The sequence below is a fragment of the Ovis canadensis genome, chromosome 13 (genome assembly GCF_042477335.2).
Source record: "Ovis canadensis isolate MfBH-ARS-UI-01 breed Bighorn chromosome 13, ARS-UI_OviCan_v2, whole genome shotgun sequence".
Lineage (NCBI taxonomy): Eukaryota > Metazoa > Chordata > Mammalia > Artiodactyla > Bovidae > Ovis > Ovis canadensis.
This window is the reverse complement of record NC_091257.1, coordinates 22,400,197-22,419,077: the sequence shown is the minus strand read 5'-3', so window position 1 is coordinate 22,419,077 and position 18,881 is coordinate 22,400,197. Positions and strand designations below refer to the sequence as shown.

General features: G+C 41.0%; 1 protein-coding gene across 4 annotated transcripts in view; it reads left to right on the top strand.

Annotated features, from left to right (window-relative positions):
* The first annotated feature begins 848 nt into the window (after positions 1-848).
* The window catches only part of TASP1 (taspase 1), a 266,211-nt gene continuing 248,178 nt past the window's right edge, over positions 849-18,881 (top strand). For 3 of the 4 annotated variants that reach the window (XR_011248057.1, XM_069547121.1, XM_069547122.1), the window contains exons 1-3: positions 849-912; positions 14,110-14,328; positions 18,703-18,770. Coding sequence is in view for 1 of the 4 variants with exons in the window: in XM_069547121.1 (XP_069403222.1) it covers positions 14,184-14,328; positions 18,703-18,770 (213 nt within the window). In the remaining 3 variants the exon portion in view is untranslated. The remainder of the gene's footprint in view (positions 913-14,109; positions 14,329-18,702; positions 18,771-18,881) is intronic. The other variant, XR_011248058.1, reaches the window with a different exon arrangement.

Here is an 18,881-nt window from a genome sequence, read left to right as displayed (position 1 = left end):
GAACCACTCTGGTCTCTTTAACCTTGCTTCAGGTGGTTTCCTTGCTGTTTCTCCTTTGATCAGCAACTATCCTGCCCTTTGGAACTCAGAGAAGGTCGTGGAGGTGAGTCTCAGCTACCGAATGGGTGACAAAAAGACCTCCATGCCCAGGAGCCCCGCAGGGCCCTGATATGCTAGCAGAAAACCCAAAGTTTCTGACTGAGGAAGTCTGAGGTGTGGCCCAAGGATTCATATTTTTGGTAAGATTCCAGGTGATGCTGAAGCTGCTCATGTTGAGGACCACATTTTGAAAACTATTAAGTACAGAATAGGTTTAATGGTGGTTACACGGCAGATGATTCATGTTAATAGTTACAAGGAAACATGAAAGAGATTACATGTTACTATCAATAGATCTTGGTCTTAGATGCTAGATGGTAAAAGAAAGGCCACTCCCACTTTCATCCTCCCCAGAGCAAGGCTAGTCCCTGTCTCCCACGTGTAATTCAGTCAGAACTCTAGTTATCCCTACGGTGTAGTGGGGAGGGGAGGGCTGCAAGGAGTGGATGAAATTAAGCTTGTCAGTGACACCTCAGTAAGTGGTGACTGGTTTAATTTGACATCACGTTGCTAGGATACCGACCACTCTGATCAGAAGATCACAGCCTTCTGGCTCATTAAGGGGCTGGGAGAGAGGCGAGAGCGCTTGCGCAGCTCAAAAGTCGGCTCTAGGTGGGGTCTTCCCGGCACCTCTGCGGCCAGGTGAGCCGCGCCAGAGTAGGGGGCGGGGGCAGAGCCGCCTGTGGGCGGCTGCTTCCGGACACGTGGCTGCGCTCGGGCCCAATGGGGGAGCTTGACGTCATCCCCGCTTCCTCACCCTGGCAACGGGAGGGAGGCTACTTCCGGTGCTCTGAGGGCTCTGGGCTGATGCGGGTGAGTGTCCCTCCTTCTCACGCTGTCCGCACGGCTGCGGTCGCCGCGCGCTCGCTCTGCCCTGGCGCCGCGCGCTCTCCAGGACGTGCTCTCTGGGCCGGGGGCGGGCGGCGCGCAGGATGCTCCTCGCCGAGGGCGGTGCCGGAGGAACGGGACCCGAGGCGTCCCTCTTCCCGGAGCCCTGGTCGCGCGTGGGGCCCGTCCCGGCGCCCGCTCCCAGCGGCTGCGGCCCGGCGGCCTCCTCCCCTCTGCGGGGAAGGGGCCGCCTGTGTTTGGGGAGGGGGTCCTGGCAGTCCCTCACGCTCCGCGCGGTCTCGCGCTGCGGTTTCTCCGAGTTCCAGGTTCCCGGAGAGCAGGGAGTGTGCGCCCCGGTCCTGTGTGGCCGGTCGGGGCGGAGCAGCCCCGTAGTGTGTTAGAGCCCCGCGGGAAGTTAGCGTTTACTGCTCAGCTGGGAAAGGGAGAGGAAAGGACCGAGAGGATGGAGCAGGAGTAACCTGGGAGGAGGGTGGGGAACAGGAATTGGAGGTGCCTTGGAAATAGAGGGCATCGTGTTTCCGGGAGGAGGGAGTTCAGCTTCATTCGCCTCTGGAGGGGAGGGGAGGGGAATGCAAAGTATTTTTGGGGACCGTGTGACTGGGATCACTGTACACGAAACTAAGGAATTTTTATACACTTGGGAGTTTAATAATTTGCTTTTGTGTTTGAATAAAGCTCCCCCTACCCCCCGCGCTTATAAAAAAAGCAGTGCATGCTTATTAACGAATATTTGGAAAATGCAGAAATATTTAAGAAGAGATCATCTGTGATTCCACCAGCCCAGCATTTTGATCTTTCTACGTTTTAAAAAATTGCAGATTCTTAACCTACATAGGATTATGAAAGTGAAAGTCGCTCAGTCCTGTCCGACTCTTTGCAACACCATGGACTCTCCAGTCCTTGTAATTCTCCAGGCCAGAATACTGGAGTGGGTAGCCTTTCCCTTCTCCAGGGGATCTTCCCAACCCAGGAGGAACCCAGGTCTCCCGCACTGCAGGTGGATTCTTTACCAGCTGAGCCACAAGGGAAGCCCACTTAGGATTATAGTGTGTATAAAATATGATTTTAACTAAGAAGCATGTGTTTTGTACATTGCATCTGTTGCATGAATTTTTTGAGATAGTCATAAAATCCCACCCTTTGAAATTTAAATTTCAGCGACTTTTAGTATATTCACAACTTGTGCACCCATCATCAGTATCTAACTCCATGACGTTTTCATCACCTCCAAAACACTCTACCCATTACAGTTGCTCCTCCTTGGATCTCCTTTCCCCTTGTTCCCCCATCTTTTGGCAACCAGTAGTCCACTTTGTGTCTATGGATTTTCCTGTTCCGGACATTTCATGTAAATGGAATCATACAATATGGGGCTTTTTGTTGTCTTGCCTTCTTTCACCCAGCATAGTGTTTTCAAGGTACATCCACTTGTATTATGTATCAGGACTTAGCCTTCTTTTTATGGTCGAATAATATTCCATTATATAAATATGCCACATTTTGTTTATCCATCATCAGTTGATGAACATTTGGATTGTTTCCACTTCTTGATTGTTATTAATAATTCTGCTATAAACATCCATGTACAAGTTTTTGTGTGAACATGTATCTTCAGTTTTCTTAGCTATGTACCTAGGAATGAAATTGCTGGGTCATGTGGGAACTGTTTATCTTTTTGAGAACTGCCAGGTGTCTTCCAGAGTGGCCTGCATAAGTGGGATATAAGGGTTCTGATTTCTGCTTATCCTTGTTGGCATTTATTCTGTCTTTTTGATTATAGCCTTCCATTGGTTGTGAAATGGCATCTTGTAGTTTTGATTTGCATATCCTTGATGTCTGATAATGTCGAGTGTCTTTTCTTTGTGCTTATTGGCCCTTTGTATGTCTTTGGAGAAATGTCCATTCAATTCCTTTGCCCATTAAAAAAATTTTTTTTTAAAGAAAATTTTAAGTTGTATGAGTTCTTTATATAGTCTGGACACAAATCCCCTTTCAGATTTGCAATATTTCTTCCGTTCCATACTCCCTCCCCCCACCATTTTGTGGAGTATCTTCACTTCCTTGAATGGTGTTCCTTGAAGTGCAAATGTTAAAAATTTTGGTGAAGTCCCATTTATATGTGAGTTTTGTTTATGTTTGTGCTTTTGGTGTTATGTGTAAAATCATTACCAAATCCAGGTTCATGAAGGTTTACTTTTTTTTTTTCCCCATAAGTTTTATGTAGTTTTAGCTGTTACATTTAGGTCTTGATCTATGTAGAGTTAATTTTTGTATATGGTGTGAGGTAGGAGTCCAGCTTTATTTTTGTGCATGTGACTCTCCAGTTTTCCTAGCACCATTTGTTGAAAAGACTGTCTTTTCCCCATTGAATGACCTTTGGCACCTTAAAAAAAACAAGTTGACCATAAATACATAGATTCTTTAAGTTAGGTATTTAGGTCACTCCAAGATTTTTGTTTTTCTAAATTATCCTATGTTAAACACAGCTTAAAAGGCATAAAGCTTTTTCTATATTTAAAATTATTTTGGTAGAAAGCATCCTCAGAAGTGGAATTACTGGGTCAAAGATGAAATAAGTATAATTTGGAGCTTATTTAATGAGGCATTAAAGCTTCAGTCTCATGATAAGAGCAACAAGCTTCATTAGCTGCTGTAGCTTAAGGGCTGGATTTCTCTAAAAGCCTTTGCTGTAATAAATGGATTCCATGACTTCCTCCTTCAACTGCTTCTAAAAGGCTCAGTAAACCTAGAGTGAAAACCTTCAACACCAGAGGCAAACACAACATGTGGTAGTCTTCTAAATGGCTTAAAAAAAAAAAAAAAAGAAATAGTGTCATCACATGCCGCAGGAATATGAAACAATATTTGAGAGAAATGGAGTCAAGATTTAGACCTTAAATCAGTGCCATGAAAGTCCCTGAAGCAAAAACAGTGTTTTGTTCTGAATTTCTCTTCTGGTCTTGATAATCAAGTTAATTTACATTCATCTTGGTCACAGAGACAGCGAACTTAAATCTTCTCCTTTTAGTAAATCAGTTCAGATCAGTCACGCAGTCGTGTCTGACTCTTTGCTACCCCAGGAATTGCAGTGCGCCAGGCCTCCCTGTCCGTCACCAACTCCCAGAGTTCACCCAAACTCATGTCCATCAAGTCAGTGATGCCATCCAGCCATTTCATCCTCTGTCGTCCCCTTCTCCTCCTGCACCCAATCCCTCCCAGCATTAGGGTCATTTCCAATGAGTCAACTCTTCGCATGAGGTGGCCAAAGTATTGGAGTTGCAGCTTTAACATCAGTCCTTTCAATAAACACCCAGGACTGATCTCCTTTAGGAAGGACTGGTTGGGTCTTCTTGCAGTTCAAGGGACTCTCAAGAGTCTTCTCCAACACCACAGTTCAAAAGCATCAATTCTTTGGCGCTCAGCTTTCTTCACAGTCCACCTCTCACATCCATTCATGACCACTGGAAAAACCATAGCCTTGACTAGACAGACCTTTGTTGGCAAAGTAATGTATCTGCTTTTGAATATGCTATCTAGGTTGGTCATAACTTTCCTTTCAAGGAGTGAGAGTCTTTTAATTTCATGGCTACAATCACCATCTGCAGTGATTTTGGAAACCCCCCCCCCCCCCCTCCAAAGAAGTCTGACAATGTTTCCACTGTTTCCCCATCTATTTCCCATGAAGTGATGGGACCAGATGCCATGATCTTTGTTTTCTGAATGTTGAGCTTTAAGCCAACATTTTCACTCTCCTCTTTCACTTTCATCAAGGCCCTTTGGTTCTTCTTCACTTTCTGCCATAAGGGTGGTGTCATCTGCATATCTGAGGTTATTGATATTTCTCCTGGCAATCTTGACTCCAGGTTGTTCTTCCTCCAGCCCAGCGTTTCTCATGATGTACTCTGCATATAAGTTAAATAAGCAGGGTGACAATATACAGTGTTGATGTACTCCTTTTCCTATTTAGAACCAGTCTGTTGTTCCATGTCCAGTTCTAACTGCTGCTTCCTGACCTGCATACAGATTTCTCAAGAGGCAGGTCAGGTGATTTGGTATTCCCATCTCTTTCAGAATTTTCCACAGTTTCTTGTGATCCACACAGTCAAAGGCTTTGGCATAGTCAATAAAGCAGAAATAGATGTTTTTCTGGAACTCTCTTGCTTTTTCCATGATCCAGCGGATGTTGGCAATTTGATCTCTGGTTCCTCTGCCTTTTCTAAAACCAGCTTGAATGTCTGGAAGTTCACAGTTCACGTATTGCTAAAGCCTGGCTTGGAGAATTTTAAGCATTACTTTACTAGCGTGTGAGATGAGTGCAGTACACTGCAGTTCAGTTCAGTTGTTCTGTCGTGTCCAACTCTTTGCGACCCCATGAATTGCAGCACACCAGGCCTCCCTGTCTATCACCAGCTCCTGAAGTTCACTCAGACTCACGTCTATCGAGTCGGTGATGCCATCCAGCCAACTCATCCTCTGTCGTCCCCTTCTCTTCCTGCCCCCAATCCCTCCCAGTATCAGAGTCTTTTCCAATGAGTCAACTCTTTGCATGAGGTGGCCAAAGTATTGGAGTTTCAGCTTTAGCATCAGACCTTCCAAAGAACACCCAGGACTGATCTCCTTTAGAATGGACTTGTTGGATCTCCTTGCAGTCCAAGGGACTCTCAAGAGTCTTCTCCAACACCATAGTTCAAAAGCATCAATTCTTCGGCGCTCAGCTTTCTTCACAGTCCAACTCTCACATCCATACATGACCACTGGAAAAACCATAGCCTTGACTAGATGGACTTTTGTTGGCAAAGTAATGTCTCTGCTTTTGAATATGCTATCTAGGTTGGTGAGATGAGTGCAATTGTGCAGTAGTTTGAGCATTCTTTGGCATTGCCTTTCTTTGGATTGGAATGAAAACTGACCTTTTCCAGTCCTGTGGCCAGTGCTGAATTTTCCAAATTTGCTGGCATATTGAGTATAGAACTTTCACAACATCATCTTTCAGGATTTGAAATAACTCAACTGGAATTCCATCACTTCCACCAGCTTTGTTCATAGTGATGCTTTCTAAGGCCCACTTAACTTCACATTCCAGGATGTCTGGCTCTAGATGAGTGATCACACCATCATGCTTATCCAGATGGTGAAGATCCTTCTTGTACAGTTCTTCCATATATTCTTGCCACCTCTTCTTAATCTTTTGCTTCTGTTAGGTCCATACCATTTCTGTCCTTTATTGAGCCCATCTTTGCATGAAATGTTCCCTTGGTATCTCTAATTTTCTTGAAGAGATCTCTAGTCTTTTGCAGTCTGTTTTCCTCTATTTCGTTGCATTGACCACTGAGGAAGGCTTTCTTTTCTCTCCTTGCTATTCTTTGGAACTCTGCATTCAGATGCTTATATCATTCCTTTTCTCCTTTGCTTTTCACCTCTCTTCTTTTCACAGCTATTTGTAAGACCTCCCCAGACAGCTATTTTGCTTTTTTGCATTCTCTTCCATGGGAATGGTCTTGATTTCTGTCTCCTGTACAATGTCATGAACCACTGTCCATAGTTCATCAGGCACTCTGTCTATCAGATCTAGTCCCTTAAATCTAATTCTCACTTCCACTTTAGAATCTTGAAGGATTTGATTTAGTTCCTACCTGAATGGTTTAGTGGTTTTCCCTAACTTCTTCAATTTAAGTCTGAATTTGGCAATAAGGAGTTCATGATCTGAGCCACAGTCAGCTCCTGGTCTTGTTTTTGCGGACTGTATAGAGCTTCTTCATCTGTGGCTGCAAAGAATATAATCAGTCTGATTTCGGTGTTGACCATCTGGTGATGTCCATGTGTAGAGGTTTCTCTTGTGTTGTTGGAAGAGGGTGTTTGCTATGAGTGCATCCTCTTGGCAAAACTATTAGCCTTTGCCCTGCTTCATTCTGTACTCCAAGGCCAAATTTGCCTGTTACTCCAGGTGTTTCTTGACTTCCAACTTTTGCATTCCAGTCCCCTATAATGAAAAGGACTTCTTTTTTTGGGTGTTAGTTCTAAAAGGTCTTGTAGGTCTTCACAAATCTGTTCAACTTCAGCTTCTTCAGCATTACTGTTAACCAGTTAAAAGAAAAAAATCAAATACAGAAGGTTATTAGATAGAGAAAAATCAAGTTTCCCTTTCTTCCTTGCCCCTCCCTCTTCTCTAGTCTCCCAGTACTCTTGAGAGGAATTTGTGGGACTATTGTTTGTGTCTGTGTAGGCTAGTTCATATTGAAGTATCTCTGGAGAGGGTATATAGAACATTATACATTTTAAGGCTCTTGATACTGTCTGACACATTCCATTTCAAAATGGTTACATCAGTTTATGATGGCAGTACAGTGCTAGTTTTTTTTTCTTTTTTTGTAGCTCTTTGAATATTCTTTCTTTAATATTGGCTATCCAGTTTATATTTCCTCTCTTATGTGTTGCCTGCTCGTGTCTTTTGGCATGCTATTTGTCTTGATTGGCATTGTCCTTTATGAGATTTACTTTGGCAGCCTTTTTTAGATGATTGTTTTACGACAGCATGGATTTGGGGAGAAAAGTTAATATGCTTTCTGTAACACGTATGCTAAGAGATATGTGAGCTGAGCGAAGGTCAAGGCAGTAGGAAAAAGGAAGTTAAAAGCTCCAGAAGAAATCTATAGGATTTGGAAACTGGGCAGAGTCCAAGATGACAATAAGGTGAGTTAGGAAGGATTGGGCTATTAAAAGTAAGGTGTAATGTAGACAGAATTAGATTTCTGGGGCAAAGTGAATTTGTTTTGGGTAGGCGAAGAGTTTTGAGGATCCAGGTTGAGCTCTCCAGGAGACTTATGGCTAGAGCTTAAGAGGCAGAGTTAGGAATCATCTGGTTTACTGAGGGGATCGTTTTGAAAGCTTGATACTGAATGAAGTTACTGAAGGAGGCATTTGAGATGTCAGTCTTTGGACATTCTGCTTGAAAGTCAGGCAAGAGAACAAAGCTGGGAGGGGTCAGAGGGGCCTTGAAGAGCTAGGATAGTCGATTGGCATGCTTGCCAAGGAGAACAGGACATCTAGAGAATCAAAGGTTGCAAACCGAAGACTATGTTCAAAGACACCATTAGATTTGGTAACTTGGAGAAGATACATCTTACAAGTAAAGATATAATTTATTGGGAAGAAAAAAATACACCCTCCCCCTGCAACAGTTTTATTAAGATAAAATTCATTTATCATATCATTACCCATGTAAAGTGTACAATTCATTGGTAGTTACTCAGACTAAATACCATGCAGCCATGACCACAGCCAATTTTAGAACATTTTTATTGCCCCTCTCCCAAAGAAATCCTGCCCCCATTAGCTCTCACTCCTCAATTCCCCTCTGTCTTTCCAGCCCAAGGCAACCACTAATCTACTTTCTATCTTTTTAGATATGCCTACTCTGGACATTTCATATAAATGGAAACATATGTGGCCTTTTGTGTCTGACTTCTTTCATTGTGAAACGTATGTGGCCGGTTGTGTCTGACTTCTTTCATTGTTTTCATGGTTCATTCATGCCATAGTGTGTATCAACTCTCCATTCCTTTTTATGGCTCTATAATGCTCCATTGTCTAAATATACCACATTTTGTTTAACCAAGGTCTGCTCATGGACATTTGAGTTGTTCCCACTTTTTGACTATTATGAATAGTTCTTTTTTTTTTTTTTTTTTTTTTTTTACTTTATTTTACTTTACAATACTGTATTGGTTTTGCCATACATCAACATGAATCTGCCACGGGTGTACATGTGTTCCCAATCCTGGACTCCCTTCCCCCCTCACTCCCCATCCCATCCCTCTGGGTCATCCCAGTGCACCAGCCCCAAGCATCCTGTATCCTGCATCAAACCTAGACTGGCGATTCGTTTCACATATGATAATACACATATTTCAATGCCATTCTCCCAAATCATCCCACCCTCTCCCTCTCCCATAGAGTCCGTATACATCTGTGTTTCTTTTGCTGTCTCGCATACAGGGTTATTGTTACCATCTTTCTAAATTCCATATATATGTGTTAGTATACTGTACTTATCTTCGACAAAGGAGGCAAGAATATGCAATGGATTAAAGACAACCTCTTTAACAAGTGGTGCTGGGAAAACTGGTCAACCACTTGTAAAAGAATGAAACTAGAACACTTTCTAACACCATACACAAAAATAAACTCAAAATGGATTAAAGATCTAAACGTAAGACCAGAAACTATAAAACTCCTAGAGGAGAACATAGGCAAAACACTCTCCGACATAAATCACAGCAGGATCCTCTATGACCCACCTCCCAGAATACTGGAAATCAAAGCAAAAATAAACAAATGGGACCTAATTAAAATTAAAAGCTTCTGCACAACAAAGGAAACTATAAGCAAGGTGAATAGTTCTGCTGTAAACATCCATGTACAAGTTTTTATGTGGATGTATTTTCAGTTCTAATGAATATATACCTAGGAGTGGAATTGCTGGGTCATATGGTAACTTTGGGCTTCCCAGGTGGTGCTAGTGGTAAGGAACTTGCCTTCCAGTGCAGGAGACATAAGAGAGGTTCAATCCTTGGGTTGGGAAGATCCCCTGGAGGAGGTCATGGAAGCCCACTCCAGTATTCTTGCCTGGAGAATCCCCTGGACAGAGGATCCTTGTGAGCTACAGTCCATGGGGTCACAAGGAGTCAGACACGACTGAAGCGACTTCACACACACACACACACACACACACACACACAGTAACTTTATGTTGACCTTTTCAAGCTACTGTTGCAGACGATGGACACATTGCCAGTGTTATTTATTTATTTATTTATTTGTTTAGTATAAATTTATTTATTTTAGTTGGAGGCTAATTACTTTACAATGTTGTAGTGGTTTTGCCATACATCAACATGAATCTGCCATGGGTGTGCACGTGTTCCCCATCCTGAACCCCGCTCCCACCTCCCTCCCCATACCATCCCTCTGGGTCATCCCAGTGCACCAGCCCTGAGCATCCTGTATCGTGCATCGAACCTGGGCTGGCAATTCGTTTCACATATGATGCCAGTGTTTTTTAGATATAATAAAATGAACTTTAGTACCATCACTGATAGGAAGTCGCAAAATGTCCATATTCAAACTTATCATTCAGGAACACAGGCATTATAAAAATGATGTACAAAATTGTTTTCTGTTGTGTAAAGCTATAACATGCTTATGTATCTTTGATTGGAAACCTTTTGTGTTGACTGTTATCTCAAAGACTTAGCTGAAGAGTTAAACATTTTCCTTATGGATCAATGTATTGATGTGAATATGATTCATCCATTTCAAATTATTGTTTGTAATAATGACTACAAATGTGATAAAAATATCACAGGGATATCTGAAGTCAGTCTACGTGATTTATTTTTTACTCCTTAGTTTCAACTGTAGAGATCAAATAATAATTTTATTTTTTAAAAATTTAGGATTATCTGTGGTTTGTGTGGCCCTAGAAGTTCAAGATCCAGAAAAACAAAACCAAAAGAGACCTCTCAGCAGTATTGTTGACTGGCCACGTTTTTGTCTGTCCCTTCTCTGGGTGGGTTGAGTGTTGAGAACCTTCAGAACATGACATTTCTCCTCTTATTCAAGTGAGATCTCATCGGCTTGCCCTATTTTGAGCCTTGAACTTGGCTAGTTATCTTGTGTTCTCATAAATAAATAAATGAATAAAAACATTTTTTGTTTTTAAGTAATACATTCAGATTGTTCAAAATGAAAAGATGCACGATGGTGACTAGTGGAATTTCCATTTCACCTTTGTGCACCAGTCATCCAATCTTTTGGTAACTACTATTGGGCTAATTTTTGATATATTCTTCCAGACTGCACTTTGCATATGTATTTAGTTGTATTATTTTTTATTGTCTCCCTCAAAATACAGTACTGCATACGTTTCTGTACCATGCCTTTTTTACTTACCAAAATATCTTCAACATTGGTTGTTTCATATTTGTGTATCAAGAAAGTACTCATTTTTTCCAAGAGCTGCTTTTATTGTTAACTACTTTTTTTTATCAAGACATACTATTAGTCTATATCTTTACCATTACAGACTACCCTTCAGTATACGTTTGTAATTTTGGTTGATTTTGCCAAATTGACCTTGTTGCATTGTATTAATCTGTGCTGCTCCTTGGAACATGTGAGAATGACTCTTTAACTTGGCCAGTCCAGCTGATATGTGAGTGTAGTTTTATTTTGCCTTTTTCTTTTGAGTGAGGGTTAGCATCTTTTCATCTGTTTACGTTGTTATATGGTTCTTCTGTACACTAGGATTTGCTCACTTGCCCCCTTCCGCCTTTTGTGTCTTTTTTGGGACATTTGTTGGAGTTCTATTATGAATGTCAGACTTTTAATGGGTTCTGAGTTAAACAAAAACTGATGTTGGAGTAGAAATTGCTTCATTTCTAATTGAATTAAAAATATTCCAGTAACCATTGGAAGTTGGAGGCCAGGGTTGTACATTGGCTAGTCTGTCTCCTTGAGTTCCTGTCCCAGTGTGCAGAACTTTGGGGCCAGCAGTTTTGGAGGAGTTTAGAGAGATGACATGGTTTGCTAAATAAATAAATTTCAACTAGTTTCTGAGAGATGGTAGATTGCTCAAGAAACAGCATATGTATTCATCTTCCACATTTAATTATTTTCAGACAAGCTTGAGAAGCAAGCAAATCTCTCACATACATTAAAAATGCCTATTACATCAAACCTTATTTGTTGTAATATGTAGATGTTCTAATTTGTTATTCATGAAAAAAAAATGCATCTGATGACAGTGAGTCAGAGAAAGTTTTATAACTCATACTGCTTGGATGTGTTTTCATTTGAATTGAAGCTTTGAATTTTCCAAAGCCTGAGTTTCCACACAGCTGTTTGTGGGTCTAGTGGGCCCAAGCTCATTTCATGACTTGGTCAGACATCATGGCCTATATAGACTGGAAGATAAACTGCTAATCATTTAAACTGACTTTGTCAACTGACACAGAAACAAATAGTAACCTATCTCAGAGAAATAACCAAAGTCAAATAAAGGTAATTGAGGCAGACCCTTGTGAAGCAGTTGGAAGAAAATCCATCCTCAGAGAGATACTTATCACTACAAAACAAAAGCAAGCATTTTAACTTACTGTTATTTACTAAACTTCAGCACTCTTTTGTAATCAAAATTTATGATATATGTAAACATTTTAATACAACAGCAAATTATATATATATTATTTTAAATTATTTGTCCTTTAAAATAAGTGATACATAATAATAATTAAATGGGTTCTTTTAAACCAGGAATTAAAGGAAGTTGAAATACGATATTGGGCTTCTCAGGTGGCATTAGTGGTATGGAACCTGTCTGCCAATACAGGAGACATAAGAGATGTGGGTTCAGTCCCTGGGTCGGGAAGAACCCCTGGAGGAGGGCATGGCAACCCACTCCAGGAGTCTTGCCTGGAGAATCCCGTGGACAGAGGAGCCTGGCAGGCTACAGTCCATGGGCTTGCAAAGAGTCACACACGACTGAAGTGACTTACCATGCATGCATGCACACACAGAGTACCATACTGCAGTGCTTCCAGACCATCTCTGGTGTGAAGAACCACGTTAAAATTTTTCCAATCCATTGTTGACCATTACTTTCATAAAATGCAATACCAAAACAGAATACCACAAAAACCTCAAAAGAAAACTATGAAAGAAAGAGAAAAGTAAAAGCTCATATTTTTATCTGATGTAGCAGATAAAATTTTTCCCAAAATATAATTATACCACTGGAAAATATAAGTTTTAGAGTGAATTAATGTGCCTTTTGTACTTCGAGTCTTTTCCTTGTGAATCTCCAATTTTTATAGATGGTTTTAATTCTGTTTTATTAAATACATTATAAAATATATAATTATAAACAAAACTTGGGGAAATAGAAAAGAATTACAAAAACTGTCATTGTTTATTGAAAACTTGGATGTAAGATAGTTTGTATAAGAATAAAAAATAATCTCTTGCAGACTGATAACCAGCACTAGTCTGTAGACCACACTTTGCGTGACACTATTCTTTTGAACTAGTTGGCTGTCACTCTTTAAAGCCTTGTGTCCCTCCCCATTTCTCAATTTAGAATAAGGTACAGATTCTTACCTTATAGTGTGAATCTAGGTGTTTAAGTTGTTTCAATCATGTGACTTTGGGATTTTTTTTTTCTTCAAGTCTCTGTTGATTTTTTAAATGATCCATTTTTCCCCAGTCTGAAGTATGTTTTACCATCATTATTGTTATTAAGTCAAGATTGCTAGAAGCTTGTGAGCTTGTGAGAAAAATTAGAAGCTTTGTGGTATATGTTGCTTGTAATTTGTTTTATTGTTTATCTTTTGAGAACCTCAGAAATAATGCCTTTATGAAAATGAATAAGTATTTGCACAAGTATTATTTTAATTTTGTGCTTGAGTCTTATAAATTTGATAGCATTTGTTTTACATTGAGCTCTGAAGCATTAAACTGTTTTTCATAAGAAGTTCTCCATAGGCAGAAGTTAATCTGTATGTTGGTTCATTTTTTTAAGCAAGCAGCAATCTTGAGCTCTTATATGTTCTTACCACACACAAAAGATTGTACTTATGTGAGGTGATCGATGTGTTAACTAACCTTGTGGCAATCATTTTGCAGTGTATATATGTATCAAACCCTCAGGTTGTACTGCTTGAACTTATCCACTGGTATATGTCAATTATATCTCAGTAAAGCTGGAGGAAAAAATTAACAGCAATCTAGGCTTTAAATCAAGGCTTAGTGATGTTGCCAGCACTGCCTATGGTTCTAGAATGTCCCAGAGGTTATTAGCGTTTGGTTTGGAGGGAGTAGAAAGTGATATTTAAGATGAGGTTTTCTTCAATGTAGATAAAATGAAAGATAAATTATCTTTTGGACTCAACATGAAGTCTTTTCACAACAGTTCTTTGTTTATACGATTTCAAGGAATGTCAGTGTATAAAGGGATTTAAATTCTAACCTTTTTATATTCTTTGTATTACCCAGTTAAATAACTTTAAAATTAGGGGTTTTTCTTGAAAGTTATCTGAGCACAAATTTGTATACGTGTGTGTTAGTGGAAAGAAATGCATGCCATCTTTGCCTGTTTTCCTTTAGGGTAATTCCTCTTCTGCAATTACTTTTGGATGGAAGTATGCACTTTTCCCAATAGAAGATGGTAATCTTGGAGAATGACCATGGAGAAGGGGATGAGTTCTGGAGAAGGGCTGCCTTCCAGATCATCTCAAGTTTCGGCTGTTAAAACAACAGCAAAAGAGTTGGAAACGAAGCAGTCCCATAAAGAGAAGCGAGGGGGCTTTGTGTTGGTGCATGCAGGTAAGCTCTGAGTAGCTGAGTTGGAAGGTGAAAATAATGGTTTCCTTCCCTTTGCCTTGAAGTACACCAGGAACTGAGTTTCCTATCTGGGGGAGGGACCCTGCAGGAGGAGTTGGCACCACGGTTGACTTGCATAGAGTGAAGGCCTCCCCTGAGCTCCCCACGTGGAGGGTCTTACAGTGATGGCACTTCCTTTGTCCCCTTCATTCACCTCCTCTAGTACTTTTACTCCACGTGTGTGTGCCTGTTCAGTCGCTTCAAGTCATGTCTGACTCTTCGCTGTTCTGTGGACTTGTAGCCTGCCAGGCTCCTCTGTCCTTGGGGATTCTCCAGGCAAGCGTAACTGGAGTGGGTGGCCGTGCCATTAGCCAGGGGATCTTCGTGACCCACGGATCAGACCTGTAGCTTTTTGTTTACCTGCATTGGCAAATAGGTTCTGTTACCACTAGTGCCACTTGGGAAGCTCTTTACTCCATGTAGTAGATATATTTAGATGTTGTTAAAACCAGACAAAGTAATTGTTTAAACTCTGGTTTGTGTTTTTAAAAATAAAGTTGTTGAAAAAAATTTTACTCACCCCATATTTGACTTTGTCCATTGTAGAGTGTAATTTATACAATCTTAAAGGTAGTTTTTGCCTTCTTAATATTATAAATGAGGAACCTTAAACGCAGAGTGGTTAAGTGGCTTCAGGCACCCAGCTAATCGGTAGCGCCAGGCTGAGAAACCATTAAGTTGGCCTGAAAGTCGCATTTTAGTGCTTCTGGCACTCCGTCAGCCTCTGATTTCTGCTTCAGAGGATCTTGAAGACAGACACAGTGAAGTTCAGCCCCTGAGTCCCATTATTGATACAGCGAGGGTTTCCAAGCAGTGCCGCTCTGCCCTGGCCTTTTTCCCTCTCCCTTTTCCTTTGATGTGGGGTGAGTGGCATTGTTTCTTTTTGTCAGACTGGCATTCTGCCTGATCATTAACCTTTGGCTATAGCTAAACTGAACAGACAAGTTGGGAAGTCTTACAGAATTGAATCCGGGAAAATCAAACAGTGAACAAACAAAAGGTTCAATTTTCTTTTCTTTCAAATGACTTTGCAAAGAAATGAGGTACATTTATAGAAACAACTGAAATTCCCAAGCCAGTGTTCCTTCTACTGCACCATGCTGGTGGTGCAGTAGGACCCAGTGAGTTATTTTATTCATAATGAGTATGTGAAAAATGTGCAAGAAAGCCCTGAGATATGTAAGCAGTAACAACATGGAACCTTTGATGACTTGGAAAGGGTTGCCTTCTGTGGTAGTCACTGCAGACTCCCTCCTGTCTCAGACACATACCTGAAGGCGATGACTCTTATAGCTGGTGCTGGGACCAGCTGTAATAGGAGGAAGTCTGGGTTATGGCAGGAACTTGTGTGGATTAAGGATGACTTTCCCCTTCAAACTTCTTAGAAGGTCAAATAGAACGATTGATTATGCAGCATTATATACCTTCCACATTTAAGGGACAAAATTTCAGTTCCAGTGTAGAGATTTTAAAACTTTTTCTTTTTTTTTTTTCATATTAAAGGAGACTTGCCCAAGTTTTAGTCATTTGAATAGTAGTAGATTCTTGCTTTTTCCCTAGATCTGTATACTACCTATACTTTTCATGTTTGTGCTCATCGCTCAGTTTTGTCTCTTTGTGACCCTATGAACTGTAGCCCACCAGGCTCCTCTGTCCATGGAATTTTCCAGGCAAGAATACCGGAGTGGGTTGCCATTTCCTCCTCCAGAGGATCTTCCCAACCCAGGGACTGAACCCATGTCTCTTGTGTCTCTTGCATTGGCAGGTAGATTCTTTACCACTGAGCCGTCAGGGAAGTTCATTAGTGCTGCTATCCACACACTAAAGTTATCTATTTGGCTGCAGTATCCCATGTGGGAAATCTTGCTGCAAGGCCTGAGACCTAAGATGGCATTTATTAGAAAACATGAAGAGAGTCCTCGTAAACATTGGCACAGGTTCTGTGAAGTCTTAGTTCTTTTGAGAAATGTGACTAGAATTTGTATATATTATGGATTCTTGTTGTTTGGACTTCTTTTCTACTCCCTCGAGTCCATTAACTATAGCTTCTTGGGCCCATTCTTTGTCTGCATTAAGGAAAGATGGGTTAAGTTTGTGTTGTAAGGCCTGAAGATGAGAGATGTTGTTCTTTAACCTTGCCTGTGTTGGACCTCTCTGGGGCCCAGAAAGGGACTGGGAGTGGGGTCTGAGGGGGAGATTCAGAGCAATTTAAGGAACTTTGATGAAAGGCCTTTTCTTGGTTTCTTTCTAGTTTATTCTCAGATCCCTAACTAAGCAAGTATTAATCCTTTTAGGGAAATAAATTTCAGAGCCTTTCTTTTGAAGTTGCTGAGTGATTAGGATAGGCAGTGGTGAATATACCATTCCTGATGTTTCAGAGACTCTGAGCTACATTCCAGGGGTGAAAGAAAGAAGTTAGAGTAGGAGAGGTGATATTGGCGGTTGTTGTGGAAAGGATGTAACAGCTGTCCATTTCAAGTTTTAAATAAAACTACCTAGTTTTCTGAAGTTACTCTTGAGAATTCTGACAAGGACTTTCCAAAGTTCAACAGGGAGGAAATTAAAGGCACTCTGCCCTTGACACTGCCTAGGTTATCAGTTCAGTTCAGTTCATTCGCTCAGTCGTGTCCGACTTTTTGCAACCCCATGAATCGCAGCACGCCAGGCCTCCCTGTCCATCACCATCTCCCGGAGTTCACTCATACTCACGTCTGTTGAGTCGGTGATGCCATCCAGCCATCTTATCCTCTGTCATCCCCTTCTCCTCCTGCCCCTAATCCCTCCCAGCATCAGTCTTTTCCAATGAGTCAACTCTTCGCATGAGGTGGCCAAGGTACTGGAGTTTCAGCTTTAGCATCATTCCTTCCAAAGAACACCCAGGACTGATCTCCTTCAGAATGGACTGGTTGGATCTCCTTGCAGTCCAAGGGACTCTCAAGAGTCTTCTCCAACACCACAGTTCAAAAGCATCAATTCTTTGGCGCTCAGCTTTCTTCACAGTCCAACTCTCACATCCGTACATGACCACTGGAAACACCATAGCCTTGGCTAGATGGACCTTAGTTGGCAAAGTAATGTCTCTGCTTTTGAATATGCTGTCTAGGTTGGTCATAACTTTCCTTCCAAGGAGTAAGCATCTTTTAATTTCATGGCTACAATCACCATCTGCAGTGATTTTGGAGCCCCCCAAAATAAAGTCTGCCATCGTTTCCATTGTTTCCCCATCTATTTCCCATGAAGTGATGGGACCAGATGCCATGATCTTCGTTTTCTGAATGTTGAGCTTTAAGCCAACTTTTTCACCCTTCTCTTTCACTTTCATCAAGAGGCTTTTTAGTTCCTCTTCACTTTCTGCCATAAGGGTGGTGTCATCTGCATATCTGAGGTTATTGATATTTCTCCCGGCAATCTTGATTCCAGCTTGTGCTTCTTCTGGTCCAACGATTCTCATGATGTACTGTGCATATAAGTTAAATAAGCAGGGTGACAATATACAGCCTTGACGTACTCCTTTTCCTATTTGGAACCAGTCTATTGTTATGTCCAGTTCTAACTCTTGCTTCCTGACCTGTATATAGGTTTCTCAAGAGGCAGATCAGGTCGTCTGGTATTCCCATCTCTTTCAGAATTTTCCACAGTTTATTGTGATCTACACAGTCAAAGGCTTTGGCATAGTCAATAAAGCAGAAATAGATGTTTTCCTGGAACTCTCTTGCTTTTTCGATGATCCAGTGGATGTTGGCAATTTGATCTCTGGTTCCTCTGCCTTTTCTAAAACCAGCTTGAACATCTGGAGTTCACGGTTCACGTTTTGCTGAAACCTGGCTTGGAGAATTTTGAGCATTACTTTACGAGCGTATGAGATGAGTGCAATTGTGTGGTAGTTTGACCATTATTTGGCATTGCCTTTCTTTAGGATTGGAATGAAAATGACCTTTTCCAGTCCTGTGGCCACTGCTGAGTTTTCCAAATTTGTAGGCATAGGTTATCAACTCCCTCTAAAAACACTCTTGACTTTGGGTAAGTTTTCAAAAGGAGGAGAGTTCACCTTGGTGAAGCCTCTTTGGGAACATAAGCTATTTCTGGTGCTTCTGGTAGGAAAATAGCTTTTCACAAAGGAGATAAGGCATGGTATTGAAAACACTTACAGTGCAGAAAGATTTTTAAGATTAGATTATTAAGAGTCCGTACACTTAGGACAGTAGTTTTTTTGTCACTCAGAAAGCATCAGTTTGTATGAACTATTTATATAATGTTAGCAAGGTCTCTGATATCTTAATGATAGTTAACCATTGATTTTTTCCCCCCCCACTACAGGTGCAGGTTATCATTCTGAATCCAAAGCCAAGGAATATAAGCATGTGTGCAAAAGAGCTTGTCAGAAGGTATGGAGAGAATGTATTCTGTCTGATTGAAACATTTTAGTTTTGACCATAAAGCAGCTTTACCTTGAAATTCGAAATTTTAAGGTTTGATTTATAAGACAGACTTTGGCT